The 19347-nt window shown below is 40.7% G+C and overlaps 1 protein-coding gene across 2 annotated transcripts in view; it reads left to right on the top strand.

The window, feature by feature from the left end:
- LOC139442140 (uncharacterized) overlaps nt 1-18691 on the top strand; it is a 126592-nt gene extending 107901 nt beyond the window's left edge. For both annotated transcript variants that reach the window (XM_071222942.1, XM_071222941.1), the window contains exons 17-20: nt 6445-6595; nt 11187-11442; nt 12565-12661; nt 13836-18691. In XM_071222942.1, coding sequence (XP_071079043.1) covers nt 6445-6595; nt 11187-11442; nt 12565-12661; nt 13836-14154 — 823 coding nt within the window. In that variant the 3' untranslated portion in view covers nt 14155-18691. The remainder of the gene's footprint in view (nt 1-6444; nt 6596-11186; nt 11443-12564; nt 12662-13835) is intronic.
- The last annotated feature ends 656 nt before the right edge of the window (nt 18692-19347 follow it).

The following is a 19347-nucleotide window of genomic DNA, read 5'->3' as shown; positions in this document are numbered from 1 at the left end:
CGTTATATTTACTAATGAAGTAGACAAATGTAATTTTACCTGACTTCCCAAGCCATGGGTTTATCCAGAACATATAACCCAGAAAATAATTAAACACATCCAGGATATTGTAAATAATGTGAAATTATGTTAAGAATCTCCTGGATGGTATAATGTGAAAACAATACATTTCAGTTGTATTTATTGAAAATATTATGTTAAAAATCCTATTGTACCACATAATCATTGATCATGTATTCTGAAAACAAACACGTTACACCGTAAGTAAAAAACGTTTAATTAGGAAAGCACTTTCAGATTTTAACTATTATCATTTTCATCATTAATTTCTTTAAACTCTAAAGAGTTTCAAAAGTGTGTTTTTTTAAAAGGTTTGATAAAACAATGAGTGCAAAGTACTTCACATGATATGCTTCATGTTGACCGAGTGCAGAGAGACAAAAAATGGATTAAACACTCTGAAAATAAAATGCTCTAAACTGACGAAGTGGGATAATATCAGCACAAGTGCGCTATGTATCTTATCACCTACTTGTGGTATTATGAAACTATCTTATCGATGCTACAATTTGCTTATATTTGGCGTCTTGTTGAAGAAGCCGTTCACTGCGAGGAACTGCATATCAAATTATCTGATAGGGCTCTATCACGAAAATTTGTAACTGGTTCATGTTGGCTTTTGACACTCTTACTTCAAGCAAAACTCAAATGCCTAGGATGTTATGCTTGGCAGGTATGCCACGATCATAAAAGCCGTTGCTGAAAGCTTATTTCATTACTTGGCTCGGCTATCTGGAGGGGAGGACTAATTGAAATTTGACTGACTTGTCATTAACACTGAGATCCTTTGACAAAGTTATGCTGAAAACTTATCTTTATTGTGTCAAATATTTCTCCATCTTCCCGAGGCAAGAGAGTTAACTGACTTTAAAAGTCCAGTTTCCACCCTTGCCGAACTAGGCTGGAATTCCTGGGCTCGATCGTAGCGCCACCAGTGGCTATTATGAGTTATGTCCTTTCTATGCCTCACCTATTGACCAATCAGATTCAACCTCTCGTATCACTTGCATTTGCTTCAAACAAAACGGTGGCGCCCAGTCAAGACGATCTGATCGATAATGAAGATCTATATTGTGATAAAACGAGTCTTACAACGCGAAGTGCATCAAATTACGTGAGCACCTTGATTAAAATCATGAATAGATTTAGAAAATATCTGTTGACAATGAGTTAGCAGTGCACATGCTTTGCAAATCCTGCAGTCGACCGAAATCTGGATGACACTTTATCAACTGGATTTCGATATCGGTGCGCGATTTTGGTTGGACTATGTATAGACTCGTTAGTCCAGCCAAAATGTAACTCCATAATACCAGCCTAGTTCGGCAAGGGTGGATACTGGACTTTTATAGTCAGTTAACTCTCTTGCCTCGGGAAGATGAAATTTCTCATGTATTCTTTACAAAGTCATATTAAAACTTACTGGTCAGTAATCAACCAATAAGATATGTGGGAAGTCATTTGATGGAGTTGTTCTCATAGGTCAAGGTCAAATATGTCAAAAGTATTTGGGCACAGAGCTGTGTTTCATTCGTTAAATATTGTTTGGAACAAACTGCAATTTTAATTCACTTTTCTGGATTTTTATAGTTGTTTTCTTCAAATCAGCATGCATTTTGACACTCCCCTAGACCAAGCTGTCTTTCCAGAAAAAATCTTGTTGAACATTTTCCATATATGTCTTTCTTTCATACGTATATTCTTGTGGGATGTTGTGGGATGTCCTTACAAAGAAGGTAATATTCTGCAGTATGTGGGATGTTTTCAATTTTGAAAAATCACTGTAAAACTTTTCCCATATTTAGTGAAAAGACTTTAGATTCCAAAGCAAACTATACTAAAACCTGCCAGTACCTTGTGCATTCCCCTGTGTGGGCATTCCCCTGCTGCAACCTATCCTGGTCATTAGAGGCTAATCAATCCATGCTCCATGGTGACTTGGTTGATCGTACCTGGAGGTGTGGATCATTGCTCACAATATTGATCACTGGATTGTCTGGTCCAGACTTGAGCATAATTTACAGGCAGCTGTCATATAGCTGGAATATTGGTTGGTTGGTTGGTTGGTTGGTTGGTTGGTTGGTTGTTTAGCGCCGCACTTAGCAATATTCCAGCTATAATGACGGCAGTCCGTAAATAATCAAGTCTGGACCAGACAATCCAGTGATTGACATCATGAGCATCAATCCACGCAATTGGGATCGATGACATGCATCAACCAAGTCAGCGAGCCTGACCACCTGATACCGTTAGTCGCCTCTTACAGCAAGCATAGTCGCCTTTTACGGCAAGCATTGGTTGCTGAAGACCTATTCTACCCAGGATCTTCACGGGTCGTCATACAGCTGGAATATTGTTGAGTGCGACCTTAAACAAGAAACAACCAACAAACTTTGTGCACTTTGTGTCTCTTATACCTGACCTCCATCTTCAGTGTAATCAATTAATGACTTTATCACATCTCATTTGGGGGGGACAGGGTAACCTTCACCTTCTTATCAGTGTAAACACAGTGCCATGCAGTCCTAGGCTCCAAACAAGACGTCCTACAATCTGATACAAATCTCTTATCCTAATAAACTTGAATAGATAGGTGAGGACTTGTCTGAGTTGTAGTACAGTGTACAAATCATTGACAGTAGGGGCGTTCGATAGCCTAGTGGTTAAAGCGTTCGCTCGTCACGCCGAAGACCCGGGTTCAATTCCCGACATGGGTACAATGTGTGAAGCCCATTTCTGGTGTCCCCCGCTGTGATATTGCTGGAATATTGCTAAAAGCGGTGTAAAACCATACTCACTCACACTCACACTCATTGACAGTAAGTGTGAATGGGAATCAAGAATGTTTTTTGTACAAGACACCTTCGTAGGGCAGGGTACAAACTATTTCAGAATAAATATACCGTATTCGACATAAGCGCTCTGCTTTGACAAGCAGCGATATTTGCTGATATATTGGCTAGTGAACAATCCCAATTAGCACCCCTTCTGATTGATCAATGTACACAAGACTTATTTATTTGTGTATAACACACACTCGTGTGTTATATGCACCCTGAATTATGGGCAATTAAATTCTGGAAAATATATCTGTTGTATATAAACATTTCAAGCTGTCAGCATAAACCACGAATTTTATGCTGTATTTCTAATAATCTAATTTTGAGAGCACCCTGGGCTAATGTTATAATGTGGAATATGGTAATTATTGACATGAAAGGTAGATATACATAATGGACATCATATATATAGAGATATTACATATTTTCATTCACGGTACATAAAGATTTATATATATCATAAGGTGGCTGGAAGCATACATCTAGTGTAGATACTGTATTGGTCGGTCACAAGAGTTGTCGTGAAGCCTTAATGTCCTATCTAGACATTGTCTTATATTTTTAAACATGTGATGAATCATTAAAAGATGAAATCTTCAAATATTTGATTTCCTTCATTATCTAATATTAACAAGTAGGTGAATGTTTTGAATAACTCCCAGTATAGAGAAACACTTTTTCATCTATTCTTATTGAGACATAACTGAAACACAGGATCGATGCTCATGATGGCAGTCAGTGGATTGTCTGGTCCAGAATCGATTATTTACAGACTGACGTCATATAGCTGGAATATTTCAGAGTGCGGCATGGAACTAAGGACCGAACGACTAAACAACCTGTGTTAAAGCTTGGAAGTTAGTCAATCAGTTTATTCAGTACTGAAAAGGCCACAGGCCTATAGTACAATGCTTATTTACATGTAGGTGACGTGTTCTGTTTCTATGTGACATAGCATGATAAACATATGTTGACAGGTTACATAACATAGTATCATTAGATGAAGTTAAAAGATCTACAAGCTTATGGACATTCAGGTGTACAGAGTAGAAAGATGGCAAATATTTATCACGTAAATGTTTGTAAGCTTGACATACCAGGAGAAAGTGAAACTCATCTTCAATTGAATTTGTTTTACACAATGTGCACATTCTGTCTCTTCTATCAGTGTGATTTCATATCAGTCTCTATATACAGGTTGTGAGAGGAACATCTAAATTGTGCTAGTGCAATTTTAAATTTTTTAAACTCTCTTGGAAGTCATAGGTAGCTTAAGTCTGGCAGCTTTGTGAATCGTGCTACAGGATCTTGTTTGAAGGGAATTCCATGACAACAGATGCTTATGAAATAGAGGCCTACTTTTAGGTACAACCAGCAATGCATGTTATGCCGTGTGTGTGAAAGTGAAGTCCTTTAAAAAGTTACATGACATGTTGTTATCCACTTACACTTGAAGGTTTATTTGAAAACTACGGATGCGTGACATGTTCCGCGAACAAGCTTGTACGATGCTGGACTTGTAGTTGATGGTGGTGGAAATGAAATACACATTCATCGACAGATGTCAATTTCGTGAAGCAGTGATATAAACATGCAGTATAATCAGGAAAGCAGTGGGTACAGGAAGCATGTGTGTATACAAAGTGTTACTTTGAAGTGTTTATCTTGTCTGCCTAATTAGTGCTATGTTTAAAGTAAGTGTGATGTACACAAATATAATGGAGACTTGAAAATAAATGCTTTATTGTTAATAAGGTGATGCACTGTGGCGATGGCTGCTTATTTATTGTGAGGATTCGACGAGGGCCAACACAAACAGTTATTGCTAGGATGGAATATTTTTGCAGTGAATGAGGCAGTTATTTCAGCAGGTTTGGAAGTATGGAATCGGTTGCTACCTTTAACCCATCTTTGTTCATGAGGCAAGGGCACAGAGGATGAAGAAGCTATTATCAATGAATGCAGGAAATCTGGTTTACAAGGCTTAGTTTTTTATTGGGAACATGCCAAATGAATATTCTTTGTTTCAATATGTTCAACTTCTGCTCAGCTCCTTTTACATAGATTTAACTTGTCCTCCATCCCTGTCCCCTTTCCCTGTTCCCTTACACTGATCCTATCCCTTATTCCTTGGCCATTCACCTTCCTCCTGTCCTTGTCCCCTGTCCCTGACCCCTATCCATAACCCTATCATGTCCTCTATCCCTTTCCCCTTCACTTGTCCTCTACCACTGTCCTCTATACCTTTCCCCTATCCATGTCCCTATCATGTCCTCCATCACTGTCCTCCTTCCCCAGTCCTCTATCCCTGTCCCCTTCTCCCTTCCCTATCCCCTGCCCTTCATCCCTGACCATCACCTGTGTCACCTTCCCCTCCCTTCATCCCTGACCATCACCTGTGTCACCTTCCCCCTCCCTTCATCCCTGACCATCACCTGTGTCACCTTCCCCTCCCTTCATCCCTGACCATCACCTGTGTCACCTTCCCCCTCCCTTCATCCCTGACCATCACCTGTGTCACCTTCCCCTCCCTTCATCCCTGACCATCACCTGTGTCACCTTCCCCCTCCCTTCTTCCCTGACCATCACCTGTGTCACCTTCCCCTCCCTTCATCCCTGACCATCACCTGTGTCACCTTCCCTCACTTCATCCCTGACCATCATCTGTGTCACCTTCCCTCCCTTCATCCCTGACCATCACCTGTGTCACCTTCCCCTGCCCTTCATCCCTTACAGGGCGATCGGGTAGCCTAGTGGTTAAAGCGTTCGCTCGTCACGCCGAAGACCTGGGTTCGATTCCCGACATTGGTACAATGTGTGAAGCCCATTTCTGGTGTCCCCTGCCGTGATATTGCTGGAATATTGCTAAAAGCGGTGTAAAACCATACTAGCTTACTCATCCCTTACAATCACCTGTGTCACCTTCCCCTGGTCTCTGTTCCCTATTCCTGTCCCCAATTTATAGCCTCATCCATGTCCTCTGCTGCCCCTAGTCTTCCAACCCTATACCTGTTCACTTCCCCTGCCCTGTGTTTCCCCACCCCTATCCCTCACCCCTATTGTCATCCTTTACCTCATCCTCTTCCTGATCCTTCCCTCTGATGACTGGCCTCCTTTCTACTGGACAGTACGCTACTCATAGGTATTGAGATACAGATAGACATTCATTGTACAAGTAGCTTTGGGGATATAGCCCACATGTATCTGACACATTTAACTCACCTGAACAATGTAAAACTGTTCAGCCAGATGAATTTTACCTCCACAATGAGGTATAAGTTGGAAGAGGCTTCAGCTAGTTAGACCAAATTAAGACCGAATTCGAAAATTCCAGGTGAGCTCCCAAAATTCATGTTTGTTCTTCAAATTTGTGGCATGTAATTATTTTCAATAATTCATCACTTTTGATGACAAAAGATAAACTTTCTCCCCTGACCAGATCGTACCTGACCAGACCTACAAAAGATACAGTATCTAGTGCTTGATTACAAACATCCTTTGGGGATGGTTGCCTGTTCTTCATCACTCTTCATCAATATTGCAGGAAATGTCGTCTGGAGGGTGATCTTCGGAAGCGGTCAGATGGTGCCAGTGAAATTGCATATTCAATGGTCGATGATTCCGGCGGCATTGAAAATTATTTCATCACCCCGACCGACATGTTGTCCTTTGCTAGACAAGTGGCCATGGCTATGGTAAGTCTTTGATAATTAAATTCAAGTTTATGTTTTTCTAATTTATCCACCAAAGTAAAATGTTGGATGTGTTTTTTGGGGGTTTCATGTACATAATAGAAGTTGTGTGTTTCAGTGTTTAATTCTTGTTTTACAATAATCAACAGTCATTAAAAAATGTCCTGACTTACGTTTCCTTGGATTATCTTTGTTTGTGATTGACCTGTTTTAATCTTGCAGTTTCGTCTTGACAATCCATAAATAAGTTAAGAAAGTAAACTGTCCTCGCCCGAAAAAATTCTGCAACCCCATTTTTGGTGTCCCTTCATGAGGTTAAACTGGGAATACGCCTTCAATTAATATGATTTTGTTTGTTTGTTTTGTTTGTATGTTTGTTTGTTCACACCTCACTCAGCAATATTCCAGCTATATGACGACGGTCTATAAATAATCGAGTTTGGACCAGACAATCCAGTGATTCATATCATAAGCATCAATCCACGCTATAGGGATACAATGATATGCATGAACCAAGTCGGCGTGTCTGACCACCCAATCCCGTTAGTTGTCTCTTACAACAAGCATAGTCGCCTTTTACGGCAAGCATTGGTTGCTGAAGATCTATTCTACCCCTAATCTTCACAGGTATCATTTAATATGAAGTGTCATATAGGATTTTTAGTTAATCTGAAGTAAATAAATTGCAAGTGATTCTGTAGCATTTGAGACCTGCATCACTTCAGGCTTTCCTCTCGCATTAAGCTGATACACCAGGATATAACTGGAATACTGTTCAAAGCAGCATAAAACCAAAATCTCTTTTAACTAATGAGGGTATAATGTAGAAATAGTTGTGCAAGTTACTTTTAATATTTATTAATTATTAAGATAATTAATCCTAACTGAAAAAACTAACCAATAAATATTTCATACAGAATATTCAAACTAAGAGTCTGTCATGTTTTTTAACATTCAGTTGTGTTATTTGATCTTTCATAATGATATTCTAATTTTAAAAATTGTACAGACAAGTTTGTAATTACTGCAGTTGGAATGTCTGGGGATGATCCCAGGATATCTCGTAAATGTCCACCTGTAGATAGCTGTGTCTGTGGCTGCATGTGCCAAGTCTATAATTACAGATCAAGAGAAATAGTTGTGTTGTGCAGTTTGCTGTAACTTATTAATAACTTCATCATTTAGGATGTTGCCAAGAGCATTCTTCAGTTGAAAGGGATTGGTGGTATTTGGAGGGGTGGGATTGGGTACATACTCATGGGTTTCACTGAAGTGATGCTGTGATATAACTGAAATATTGTCCAGCATGACCTTAACGAGTTATTACGAGTTATGTCCCTTCTATGTCCCTCCTATTTTACTTCAAACAAAATGGCAGCACCCAGTCAAGACGATCTGATCGATAATCAGAATCTATATTGTAATAAAACAGGTCTTACTTAGTGAAGTGCATCAGTTCATGCAAGTACCTTGATTGGAAACATGGAAAGATTTTGAAAATATCTGATCCTCAGTTGGCGGTACACATGCTTTGCAAATCCTGCAATTGACCAAAATCTGCATGACAGTTTACAAACCAAATGGTGATTTCATTACATGATATTGATTGGACTATGCTTATACTCATTGTCCAGCCGAAATTTAACTCCATAATTCCAGCCAAGTTCGGCAAGGGTGGAAACTGGACTTGTATAGTCAGTAAACTCACTTGCCTCGGGAACTTGCCTCCAGAGAGCTGGTCAGTTAACAAAAATCATTTTAGTTGTTTCAAATGGAACTTGTTTATGATCAATTTACTTTGCAGAAAGTTGTCTACAATTCACATTTGCAACATTGTATAAATTATTTGTATCTCATTTCAGTAGGAATCCCGGCACTTGTCAGTCATTTTCTGTTTCATCAAAAAAAAAAAAAAAAATGTTTCTTTTTTCTTCAGTCTGTGTATTTTTTTAAGACACTTGATTTAAATATCTATGATTGTGGGTTCCAATCCCGGTTCGCCCTGATTATGTTTCTAGGTTTGTCAGCACCATACCCATGCTCGTGGGTTTCACTGAAGTGCTAAACATCTGAGACCTGAATCACTTTGGGCTTTCCTCCCACATTAAGCTGACACGCCGTGATATAACTGGAATCCTGTTAAAAGTGGCATTAAACCCAACTCACTCACTCTAACCAGACAATCTCTTCCTTGGATGAAGTCACATGCATATGTGAGCCTCTGACTGTTCAGTAGTTGGGATACCTTCACCATACATCATGTTCCATATCGTATGAAGACACAATGAGGCAAGCAGGCCGTTGTCATATTACAGAAGACCAGAGGCAATTTATCATGAAATAAATGCTATCATATCAAAAAACTGCACATCAAACACACAGTTTATAGTTTTTACAGTATGGTAATATTGGCATGCTTGGCAACTGTTTCCTCTCTCTAAGCCCATTGTGCCAAGTGACTCACTGCTCTGAAGCAAGATCCACCAAGGGAGCTCTACTGAGCAACAATCAAGTCGAAATTAAAATAAACATTTTGGCATTCATTTCACCTGTGAGATATTCTATCTATCTGCCTTGTCATCATTGACGTAGGAAATATAAAGAAACTGCAGGACCTTGAACAAGAAATGATAATTCACATTTGAGAAGAACATAACAAGTTTGTTGTGCCTTAACTTTTTGTGTACCCTCTTTGCCCAGCCACGGATGGCAGAATGATAAGCATCTCAGAGAAGCATTTTAAAAAGTGTTAGATACACAGGTTTTGTTTAATGACTTAAGCATGTTAGTTGTATAGCGAGGCCCATGTTTCCCCTCAGAAGCCAACAGGACTTGTCTGGAGATATGACAGACTCTCGGCTCAACTAGGGTTCCAATAAACAGCTTTCACAAAGTTTGTGATAATGGCTTTTTTTCAATCTTCGTAGTCAGAAGATAGACATAAGAGGTTTACTTTGTCAATATTTAGATTGAAAACTTGGGGTGAAATTAACCATAACATGTTATGGGGTTGGTATTATCAGTTCTGGCTGACTGGCGAAATGCATACTGCAAACAGCTGTTTGAATCTGCCGACCCGGAATGACACTGGCATAACATATGGGACTTGCCATCAGGGGATGCCCCTTGTATGTGGTTTACTACATTTCAGTGGGGATTGTCAACTGTTTTGGAGTAATTTTGAAGATTTTCCACTTCATGTTTGGTGTCATGTTTTGTGAAGGAGATAAACCAGAGTTTCAACAGCATGCTTCTTCTGGCGTAGTTGTTGATTCGGAGGTTGTGCAGACATATGATGTTTGACAGGCTGATGGATCATTAGCTTGTATATTGTGTCACAGTACCTGTTGACCCTCTTAGATCATCTGTGAGCCTGTATATTGTATCACTGTACTTATTGACCCTCATACCTGTTGACCCTCGTAGATCATCTGCGAGGCTGTATGTTGTATCACTGCACTTATTGACCCTCGTAGATCATCAGGGAGCCTATATATTGGGTCACTGTACCTACTGACCCTGGTAGATCATTGGGGAGCCTGTATGTTGTATCACTGTACCTATTGACCCCTCGTAGATCATCACGGAACCTGTATATTGGGTCACTGTACCTATTGACCCTCGTAGATGTTCGGGGAGCCTGTATATTGTGTCACTGTACCTATTGACCCTCATAGATCATCGGGGAGCCTGTATGTTGTATCACTGTACCTAATGACCCTTGTAGATCATCGGGGAGCCTGTATGTTGTGTCACTGTACCTATTGACTCTCGTAGATCATCGGGATGTAAGACAGAAGCAATTTCCTTTCAAGACACATTTCCTATTAAACTTTATTCTGGGACATAGGTTCCAGGTCATCATGTTTGATGGAAGTTGAATGGCGATTGGATGGATACAAGTAGATTGAGATCCAAGGCTGCTTAGTGCCAGTGATACTGGGTTTGAGGGACCTCAGTGGGAATGGGTCCTTGATGTCATGATTGACGTCAGTTAAATGGGAATTGGGCGGCACCAATCTGAATAAACTCTTGATGTCATGCTTGATAGAAGTTCATTGGGAATCTGGTAGTGGCTATGTAGCTCCTGGTTGTGACCTTGCTGACAAGCTTAGGTCCATGTTTACAATTTGCAATGCAGAGTTGCTCTCCTTGAACTTTTGCAGGGTCCACTGGCCATGGGTCTGAATCTCTGACTTCTTGTGATCCTTGGTCAGACAACAACTAGGGATTCACATCCATCTTGACTGTCATTTTAAGATTACAGACTGCGATTTTAGTGAAATACAGTAAACTAAGGTTATTACGAACTCAAAGGGACCACTTATTTCAGTTCGTTATAACCGTAGTTCGCTATAAGCATAGATACAGCATATATACATCACATAGACGGGACTACAAAATAAGTTTGTTATATCGGTCAGTTTGTTATAAGCGTGTTCGTTATAACCGTAGTTTACTGTACTATTCAAACCCAACATCTGGGACTCAACCTTATGGAACTGATATGCTGGAGTCCACAAATGTATTTACTACAGTTAAGATTAGGATTTGAAAACAATAGCCTATTAATTTTCTTGTTTTCTTTTCATAGGAATACCTAACTGATCGAAGATACGTCCATCGTGATCTTGCTGCCAGGAATGTCCTACTTGGCCCAAACAAGGTGGTCAAGCTCTGTGATTTCGGCCTGTCACGTGACATCTACAATGACAACCAGTACAAGAAACTGACCAATGGGAAGCTTCCTCTCAAATGGATGGCTATTGAGTCCCTCAGAGACAGAGTGTTCACCACCCAGAGTGACGTGTGGTCATTCGGCATCCTGCTTTGGGAAATTGTTACAATGGGTAAGTAAATCAGTGCAAATCATGCCGTACTGAAACTTCATCTCCCTGATGGTGTGTGTGATTAGTTTTATTTAAAGAGCATGGCTCCAGTGGGAGTAAGTGTATACCATAGGTACAGTTCTTTCTATGTTGTTCCATGGAGATGACAGGTACTTAGTACCCAATGTTTCTCATGAGAGCTGTCTACAGTGTTTGCCATCAGAGCTGACTACATCTTCCCGAGGCAAGAGAGTTAACTGACTTTAAAAGTCCAGTTTTCCACCCATGCCGAACTAGGCAGGAAATACTGGGCTGGATCGTAGCGCCACCAGTGGCTATTACCTATTGCCTGTCCTATGGACCAATGAGATTCCACTTCTCATATCACTTGTGTTTGCTTCACACAAAATGGTGGCGCCCAGTCAGGACGATCTGATCGAAAATAAAGATCTATATTGTGATAAAATGGGTCTTACATGGCGAAATGCATCAAATCACGAGAGTACCTTGATTAAAAACATGAACAGATTTGGAAAATATCTGCTGACAACGAGTTGGCGGTGCACATGCTTTGCTAATCCTGCAATCGATCGAAATCTGCACGACAGTTAACGAACCGGATTTCGATTTCGGTGCACGATTTTGATTGGACTGTGCATAGACTCGTTAGCCCAGCCAAATGTAACTCCATAATACCATCCTAGTTCGGCAAGGGTGGAAACTGGACTTTTAAAGTCAGTTAACTCTCTTGCTTCGGGAAGATGAGCTGACTATAGAGATGACAGGTACTTAGTACCCAATGTTTCTCATGAGAGCTGGGGGCACGGGTGGCCCAGTCGTCTAAGGCGCCGTGATTCATTGTGCAGAGTTGCATCCCTTGGGCCCACCAGAAACCTATGATTGTGGGTTTGAATCCCAGTTCGCCCCGATTATGTTTCTAGGTTTGTCAGCACCATACCCATGCTCGTAGGTTTCACCGAAGTGGTAAACGTCTGAGACCTGCATCACTTCGGGCTTTCCTGCCACATTAAACTGACACGCCACTCGCTCACTTATTCAATAAAAAAAGTGAAAGAGAGAATCTGTTGCTTTAACAGAGAGTATATAGGTCTATTGTATTTATCATGTGTCACTTGCTTCCAGGTGCGTCGCCCTACCCTCATATAGCCCTGTCTGATCTGTACTATGTCCTTGTGAATGGCTATAGGATGGAGAAGACAAGCAATTGTTCTGAAGAGCTGTGAGTATTCACCTGCCCTAAGTTATAGCTGCCCTGACACCTGAAGGCTCCTTTGTCTTTACAGATAGTTTTGCAACTTAAAAGTGGATCAAATTGCCCCCCCCCACCTCTTTACGTTCAGTATGAGATTTGCTATGTCTATTAATTACTAATAAAAAAATCATGCATAATTAGCAAAAGATGTTTATTTTTACCTGCCCTGCCCTGCCCTGCCCTGCCCTGTCCTGCCCTGCCCTGCCCTGCCCTGCCCTGCCCTGCCCTGCCCTGCCCTGCCCTGCCCTGCCCTGCCCTGCCCTGCCCTACCCTACCCTACCCTACCCTACATGACTAAGTGTTAATTCACAGGTTGACTGTCCTATCGAATGTACATTTCCTTTAGATCATTTGACTACCATTCCTGAGTGACTCGGGCTTTCATGAATTATTCTCCCATGTTCAGTCAGTCAGCCTGTGAGGAAATGCTAATGAGATCCAACTAATGAGGATCGAATGGTTCTAATGTATGACCTGCTTGATTGTGTTACTGTGCCCCCAAAACATAGATTGTTGCTTGTGCTATCAACCAGTGGTTATTTACCTCTGTGACATTACTGGGATATTGTTGACTGGTGTAACACAACATTCACTCACTCACTCTACTGAAACATGTTATTACACTTAACTTACTCACTCATGAACACATTCATGAACACATTCTCTCACTTACTCGTGAACACATTCACTCACTAACTCACTCACTCACTCATGAACACATTCTCTCACTCACGTATGCACTTACTTATGCACTCACTCATGCACTCACTCATGCACTCACTCATGCACTCACTGTCATTGCATGTTTGACCCGTGAAGATCCCGGGAAAAATGGGTCTTCAGCAACACATGCTTGCCGTAAAAGGCAACTATGCTTGTTGTAAGGGGTGTCTAACAGGATTGTGTGGTCAGTTTCAGTTGACTTGGTTGGTGCATGCCATCATATTCCAATTGCATGGTTGATGCTCATGATGTCAATCACAGAATTGTCTGGTCAAGACTCGATTATTTACAGACTGCTGTCATATAACTGGAATATTGCTGAGTGTGGCGTTAAACAACAAACAAAACACTGCATGTTTATATCAAAGCATCATGTTGCTCATAGTGGTCGTTGACTCACCTGTATTTCTGCTTGCAGGTATGCTCTCATGCTACAGTGCTGGGCTGCTAATCCAGCAGACAGACCCTGCTTTACCCAGCTGAGGATGATGCTGGAAGAACTGATGGAGGAAGATCGGGACTACCTGGTCCTCGAGAACATCAATGTTCCACTGAACAATTCGGAGAACAGCAGCAGCTCTTCTTCCGTGGATGACATGTCAACCCAGCCCTCCGGGACATCCTCCGGGGTCCTAGTTGTGGCCCTGCCCAAAGAGTCACTGCGAGTGGATGTGTGTATTCATGGAAAGTCCACAGATAGACTGCTGAGGAAGTCAGAGAGTGATTCAAGTCCCTAGGAGCAGGACAGTGTGTGTTGTGTGACTATGTGATATAAAGTTGTGTGAGAGGTACCCACTGACAAGGGACAACTCTGAAGTGGTTGTCGTCATGGTCTCAGTGGCCGTCATCATGGTCTCAGTGGCTTTCGTCATGGTCTCAGTGGCCGTCCTCATGGTCTGAGTGACTGTTATCATGGTCTCATTGACTGTCATCATGGTCTGAGTGACTGTCATCATGGTCTGAGTGACTGTCATCATGGTCTGAGTGACTTTTGTCATGGTCTCAGTGGTCATCATCATGGTCTGAGTGACCACCATCATGGTCTGAGTGACCGCCATTATGGTCTGAGTGACTGTCATCATGGTCTCAGTGACTTGTCATGGTCTCAGTGACTGTCATCATGGTCTTAGTGACTGCTGTCATGGTGTCAGTGACTGCTATCATGTTCTAAATGACTGGTATCATGGCCTCAGTGACAAGTCGTGGTCTTAATAGCCATCATAGTCTCAATGACTGCTATCATGGTCTTTGTGACTACTGTCATGGTCTCAGTGGCCATCACCATGGTCTGAGTGATGGTCATCATTATCTCTGTGACTGCCAGATCTGAATCCAGGAAGTGATGGTATGCATGTTGGACCATTGTGTACCAAACTGTCTAATCACCATGTACAGATGTTCGTCAGAGTTATTCCTGGAGTGATTGACAACCCAAAACAAGGTATGACTGACATATTTGTTTATCTACTGCAATGAACTACAGTTATCAGATCTGGTGAAAATACTTTGATGTCAAGAGGCCAGTCTATAGTTCTGTGAAATAACTGCAAATAAATTGATCTGCTGGAGGCCCATAAACCAAGTGACAGGAGACCTCAAGATGCTGCTTTCTGAACAATCAGCACTGATTTGTGAATGGTCAACTGATATGGAATGGTTTTGAGACTATGTGCACTTTCATGTTCAGAAGGATACAGACACATAATGTGAAACTGATTTTTAAATGCCAGTGAGACATAAACACTGTTAAAACCGTGTGACTCTTAAGGGGTTGAATGGACCTCTTGGGGTTTTGAAATTGAACCAGTGTACATAATTACAGATTTACCCTTAGTGCGAGGGTTACGTTGGAGCTGCCATCTAGTACCGAATGTATATATTGGTAATATTTATTGTTGCAGTATTTATTGACAGTCAGACCTCCATTGCTGTCTGTGGGTTGTGGAGTATTCATGATTGGGCACTGGTACTAGAACCCAATCTTAGCCAGTAGACAATACAGGCAAGGATTGCATTCTGGAACTGATGTACTGTAGGACAAATTGTCTCAGGAGATCGTAGGAGGGTGGAATCTGCCTGTGGAAGGCTGCCCAAAATTGAGAAGAGAAATGAAGAATGTTTTGATCATCGCCTTCAGGAAGTGGCAACATCTCAAGGTCTGAGGGCATGGCAACATTTCACTGTCTTGGGATGTGGGAACATCTCACTGTCTTGGGTTGTGGCAACATCTCACAACTTGGGTTGTGCCAACATCTCATTGATTTGGGTTGTGGCAACACCTCACTACTTGGGCTGTGCCAACATCTCATTGATTTGGGTTGTGGCAACACCTCACTACTTGGGCTGTGCCAACATTTAATTGATTAGGGTTGTGGCAACATCTTATTGATTTGGGTTGTGGCAACATCTCACTGTCTTGGGTGTGCCAACATCTCACTGTCTTGGGTTGTGGCAACAACTCATTGATTTGGGTTGTACCAACATCTCATTGATTTGGGTTGTGGCAACATCTCACTGTCTTGGGTTGTGGCAACATCTCATTGATTTGGGTTGTGGCAACATCTCACTGTTTTGGGTTGTGCCAACATCTCAATGTCATGGGTTGTGCCAACATCTCACTACTTAGGTTGTGGCAACATCTCATTGATTCAGGTTGTGGCAATATCTCACTGTCTTGGGTTGTGGCAACATCTCATTGTCTTGGGTTGTGGCAACATCTTACTACTTAGGTTGTGGCAACATCTCACTGTCTTGGGTTGTGGCAACATCTCACTGCCTTGGGTTGTTGCAACATTTCACTACTTAGGTTGTGGCAACATCTAACCGCCATTGGTTGTGGGAACATCTCCTTTGGCTTGTGACACTATCTCACCATCTTGTGGTTGTGGCAATGTCTCACCATCTTTTGGTTGTGGCAACATCTCACATCTTGGTTTAATCCCCATTTATGAATATATCAGTGTTCTGGCAACATCTCTCAACCTAGTCATGGTGTTCTGGCAAGACACAACTACTTTAGTGATGGGAGGAGCTCTTGTCACAGCCTGTCCTGGCAACATCCTACTGCCACGGTCTGCCACTGGCACTGATTCAAGGGACTTCTGTGAGAGCAAGAGGACAAGAACTGAAGATGTCGAACATTGTTATGTAATGTTTTATTCTCTGGAGAAATGACTCTACACTTTTATGTGAACTTGTTTTACAACACTAGTGCTATAATGTTGTTTTACTTACATTGAACTCTTTTATTCATGTTTTTAGATGTTTCATCGGGTATAAAGATGTGCAGATAATTTGGTATTGGTTTTTGCTCATTTCTTGATGAAGTAATCTCATGTATGAAAATTCCTCCATGTGCATTTCATGAAACCTTATATTAATGGTGATGAAATGATTAAATCAAAGGCAATAATGTCGGCCCTCCATCTGCTTTTAGGTATTTCTGTATAATGAATGATTCTATGATTCATTTTCAGTTAGCAGTGGAATATTCTTCATAAACTGCATCAATGACTTTGATCCTAATTAGTAGCAAATGCTCACACTCCCAACCCCACTGCTTCATTTACTCTGTATAGTGTTGTGAAGTATGTATTTGGAAAGGTAGTCACTGTCTTGGGCCTTCAAAATTATTTTGAAATTTTAATCTTTCATTGTTGTCCGTTTTGAAGATCTGCAACCCTGTGGGAGGATGGTCACAGGAGGATGGAGAATCTAGCCCAATGAAGGGACAGTTGTTGCTTTTGCCATTTTCTTGACATAAATGTGTGCTCAAAGATTCTTTTTTACCTGCATCCTGTTCAGTTCATATTTTTATGAGATTCAGGGATTACTTGGTCATAATACACTTCATTCTCAGGTGATGGGGAAGAGTTAGATGTTCCGAAAGTATCTACAATTTGTCAAATATGTTTAAGAACCAGTGTATGAAAATAAGGTGAAGTGAAATTATTCAAATGTAGATTTTATTGCAAATTTCACTAAACCTGTTCTTAATTAAAAAGTAAACTCTCTAATGTCAAACATATTTCATGTATAAACATTTTATTTCCATAATGCAAGTCATTCCTAAACCTGAAATGTTAGTTTTAAAGATATTGTTTTGTTTTGTGACATGTTATGAAACCTGTTCCTTTTAAAGAATGAGGACCATGTTTTTGTAGGATTTGTTAAACTGTTTCAAGCCTTATCGTTCCTTGATATTTCATGGATTAATTTCTGGAACATCATATATGCAACTCATTTAGACATGTTGAATTTGTAAGGCATTTCATGACATATTAATTTAATTTTATTGCTGAAATCTATAAGAAGTACTGTTTCATTGAATATGAAATATTCATTTATTTATAAACATTCTTATTACTTCTTTGATAGGCATTTAGAAGTTGGAGTACTAAGTAAGGATAAGAATTTATGGATGAACAACTTCTTTATTACAATTAAGAGCGACGTTTCGGTGTAGGTTCTAACACCGTTATCAAGCAAGTGCTTGATAACGGTGTTAGAACCTACACCGAAACGTCGCTTGCTTGATAACGGTGTTAGAAACTACACCGAAACGTCGCTCTTAATTGTAATAAAGAAGTTGTTCATCCATAAATTCTTATCCTTACATTCTTAATAGTCATAACATTTCATGTAACATGGAGGGAGTTTATCTTCACACATCTTTTGCATTTTTACAAACTTCAGACTGATCATTTAGAGTACCCACATGACTAATTCTTATAAATTTGTGATTTGTGATTAATTCTGTATATAAAGTAGGTGTCTTGGTTATGAATATGGGTGGTATGTAGACTGTTTGTGCATTAAGGGACTCCCAAAGGGCTACGTTCAAGTGTTGTGATCACTGTCTGCCAATCAGTGTTGCCTCTACAGTCACCAGCAGAGAGGTGGTCAACACAACTCTTCCCTCCAGTAGGATGCTCTCTTGGAATACGCTAGACCTCCTTCATATATCGTTTTTCAGCAAGGCCAATCAGTTTGGAGTGGATACCGTCAAGGTTCACATGCCTGCATGACTAAATATAATTATTTTTCAAACCCTGCTTTGTTTTTTAAATATGTATTATTCCTATTTTGATAACTCACCACACGATTATAAAATTTATTTTATCATGTTAATTAGTTGATAGCAAATTCTTTGTAGTGACCATTTCCCCTGATAATATTTATTCAGTGTGGCAATTTCTTGGCAGAGAACCGAGTTCTTAAGGTGATACATTTTGAATTTTATCAAATTAAAATAATCCTGTTTTTAACTTTATTTTTAAAAAAAGCAGAGCTGTTGATCAATGAAAATATATGGACTGGTAATTATCACAGGCAATAATATGGCATGTCTACGGTACGTCCAAGAGAACGCCCTACCCATAGTGATATGGTATATATATATATTGAGGTGTAATATATTTCCCACTACAGGTGTATATGTATGTTTTGGTGTTAATCACAGGTACATCTAGTGATGGTGAAGTTGTATTCACTTATGGTTAAATGATTGCATAGGGCCATACGTGTCATTACCGTATACAGTCAAATAAATCCACATTCTCCACCCTTGTGTCATGTTGTTGGTGATCAGGGTGCCCTTGTACAAAGTGATCTTAGCGCGATTGTAACTACCAGACCGCCTCCGTGGTCTAGTGGTAGAGCGTCCGCCCGGAGAGCAGAAGGTCCGGGGTTCGATCCCCGGCCGCGTCATACCAAAAGACGTTAAAAGATGGTACTTGTTGTTACCCTGCCTGGCACTCGGCATTAAGGGGCTAAAACAAGGACTGGTCGGCTCGGAGTCAGTATACTGTGAGTGGGGTATTCATGTTAAACTGCGGCATGGTATCTCAGTGTGCTAGCACTATAAATCGGCATCAGTCTGGACTAGTACAAGCAGCCACACACACACGTGCATGCACGTCGCTATATAA

The sequence above is a fragment of the Haliotis cracherodii genome, unplaced genomic scaffold, assembly GCF_022045235.1.
Source record: "Haliotis cracherodii isolate W230 unplaced genomic scaffold, xgHalCrac1.p SCAF_5, whole genome shotgun sequence".
NCBI lineage: Eukaryota > Metazoa > Mollusca > Gastropoda > Lepetellida > Haliotidae > Haliotis > Haliotis cracherodii.
Note: the sequence above shows the minus strand (reverse complement) of the source record. Positions and strands in the feature narration are given on the sequence as shown.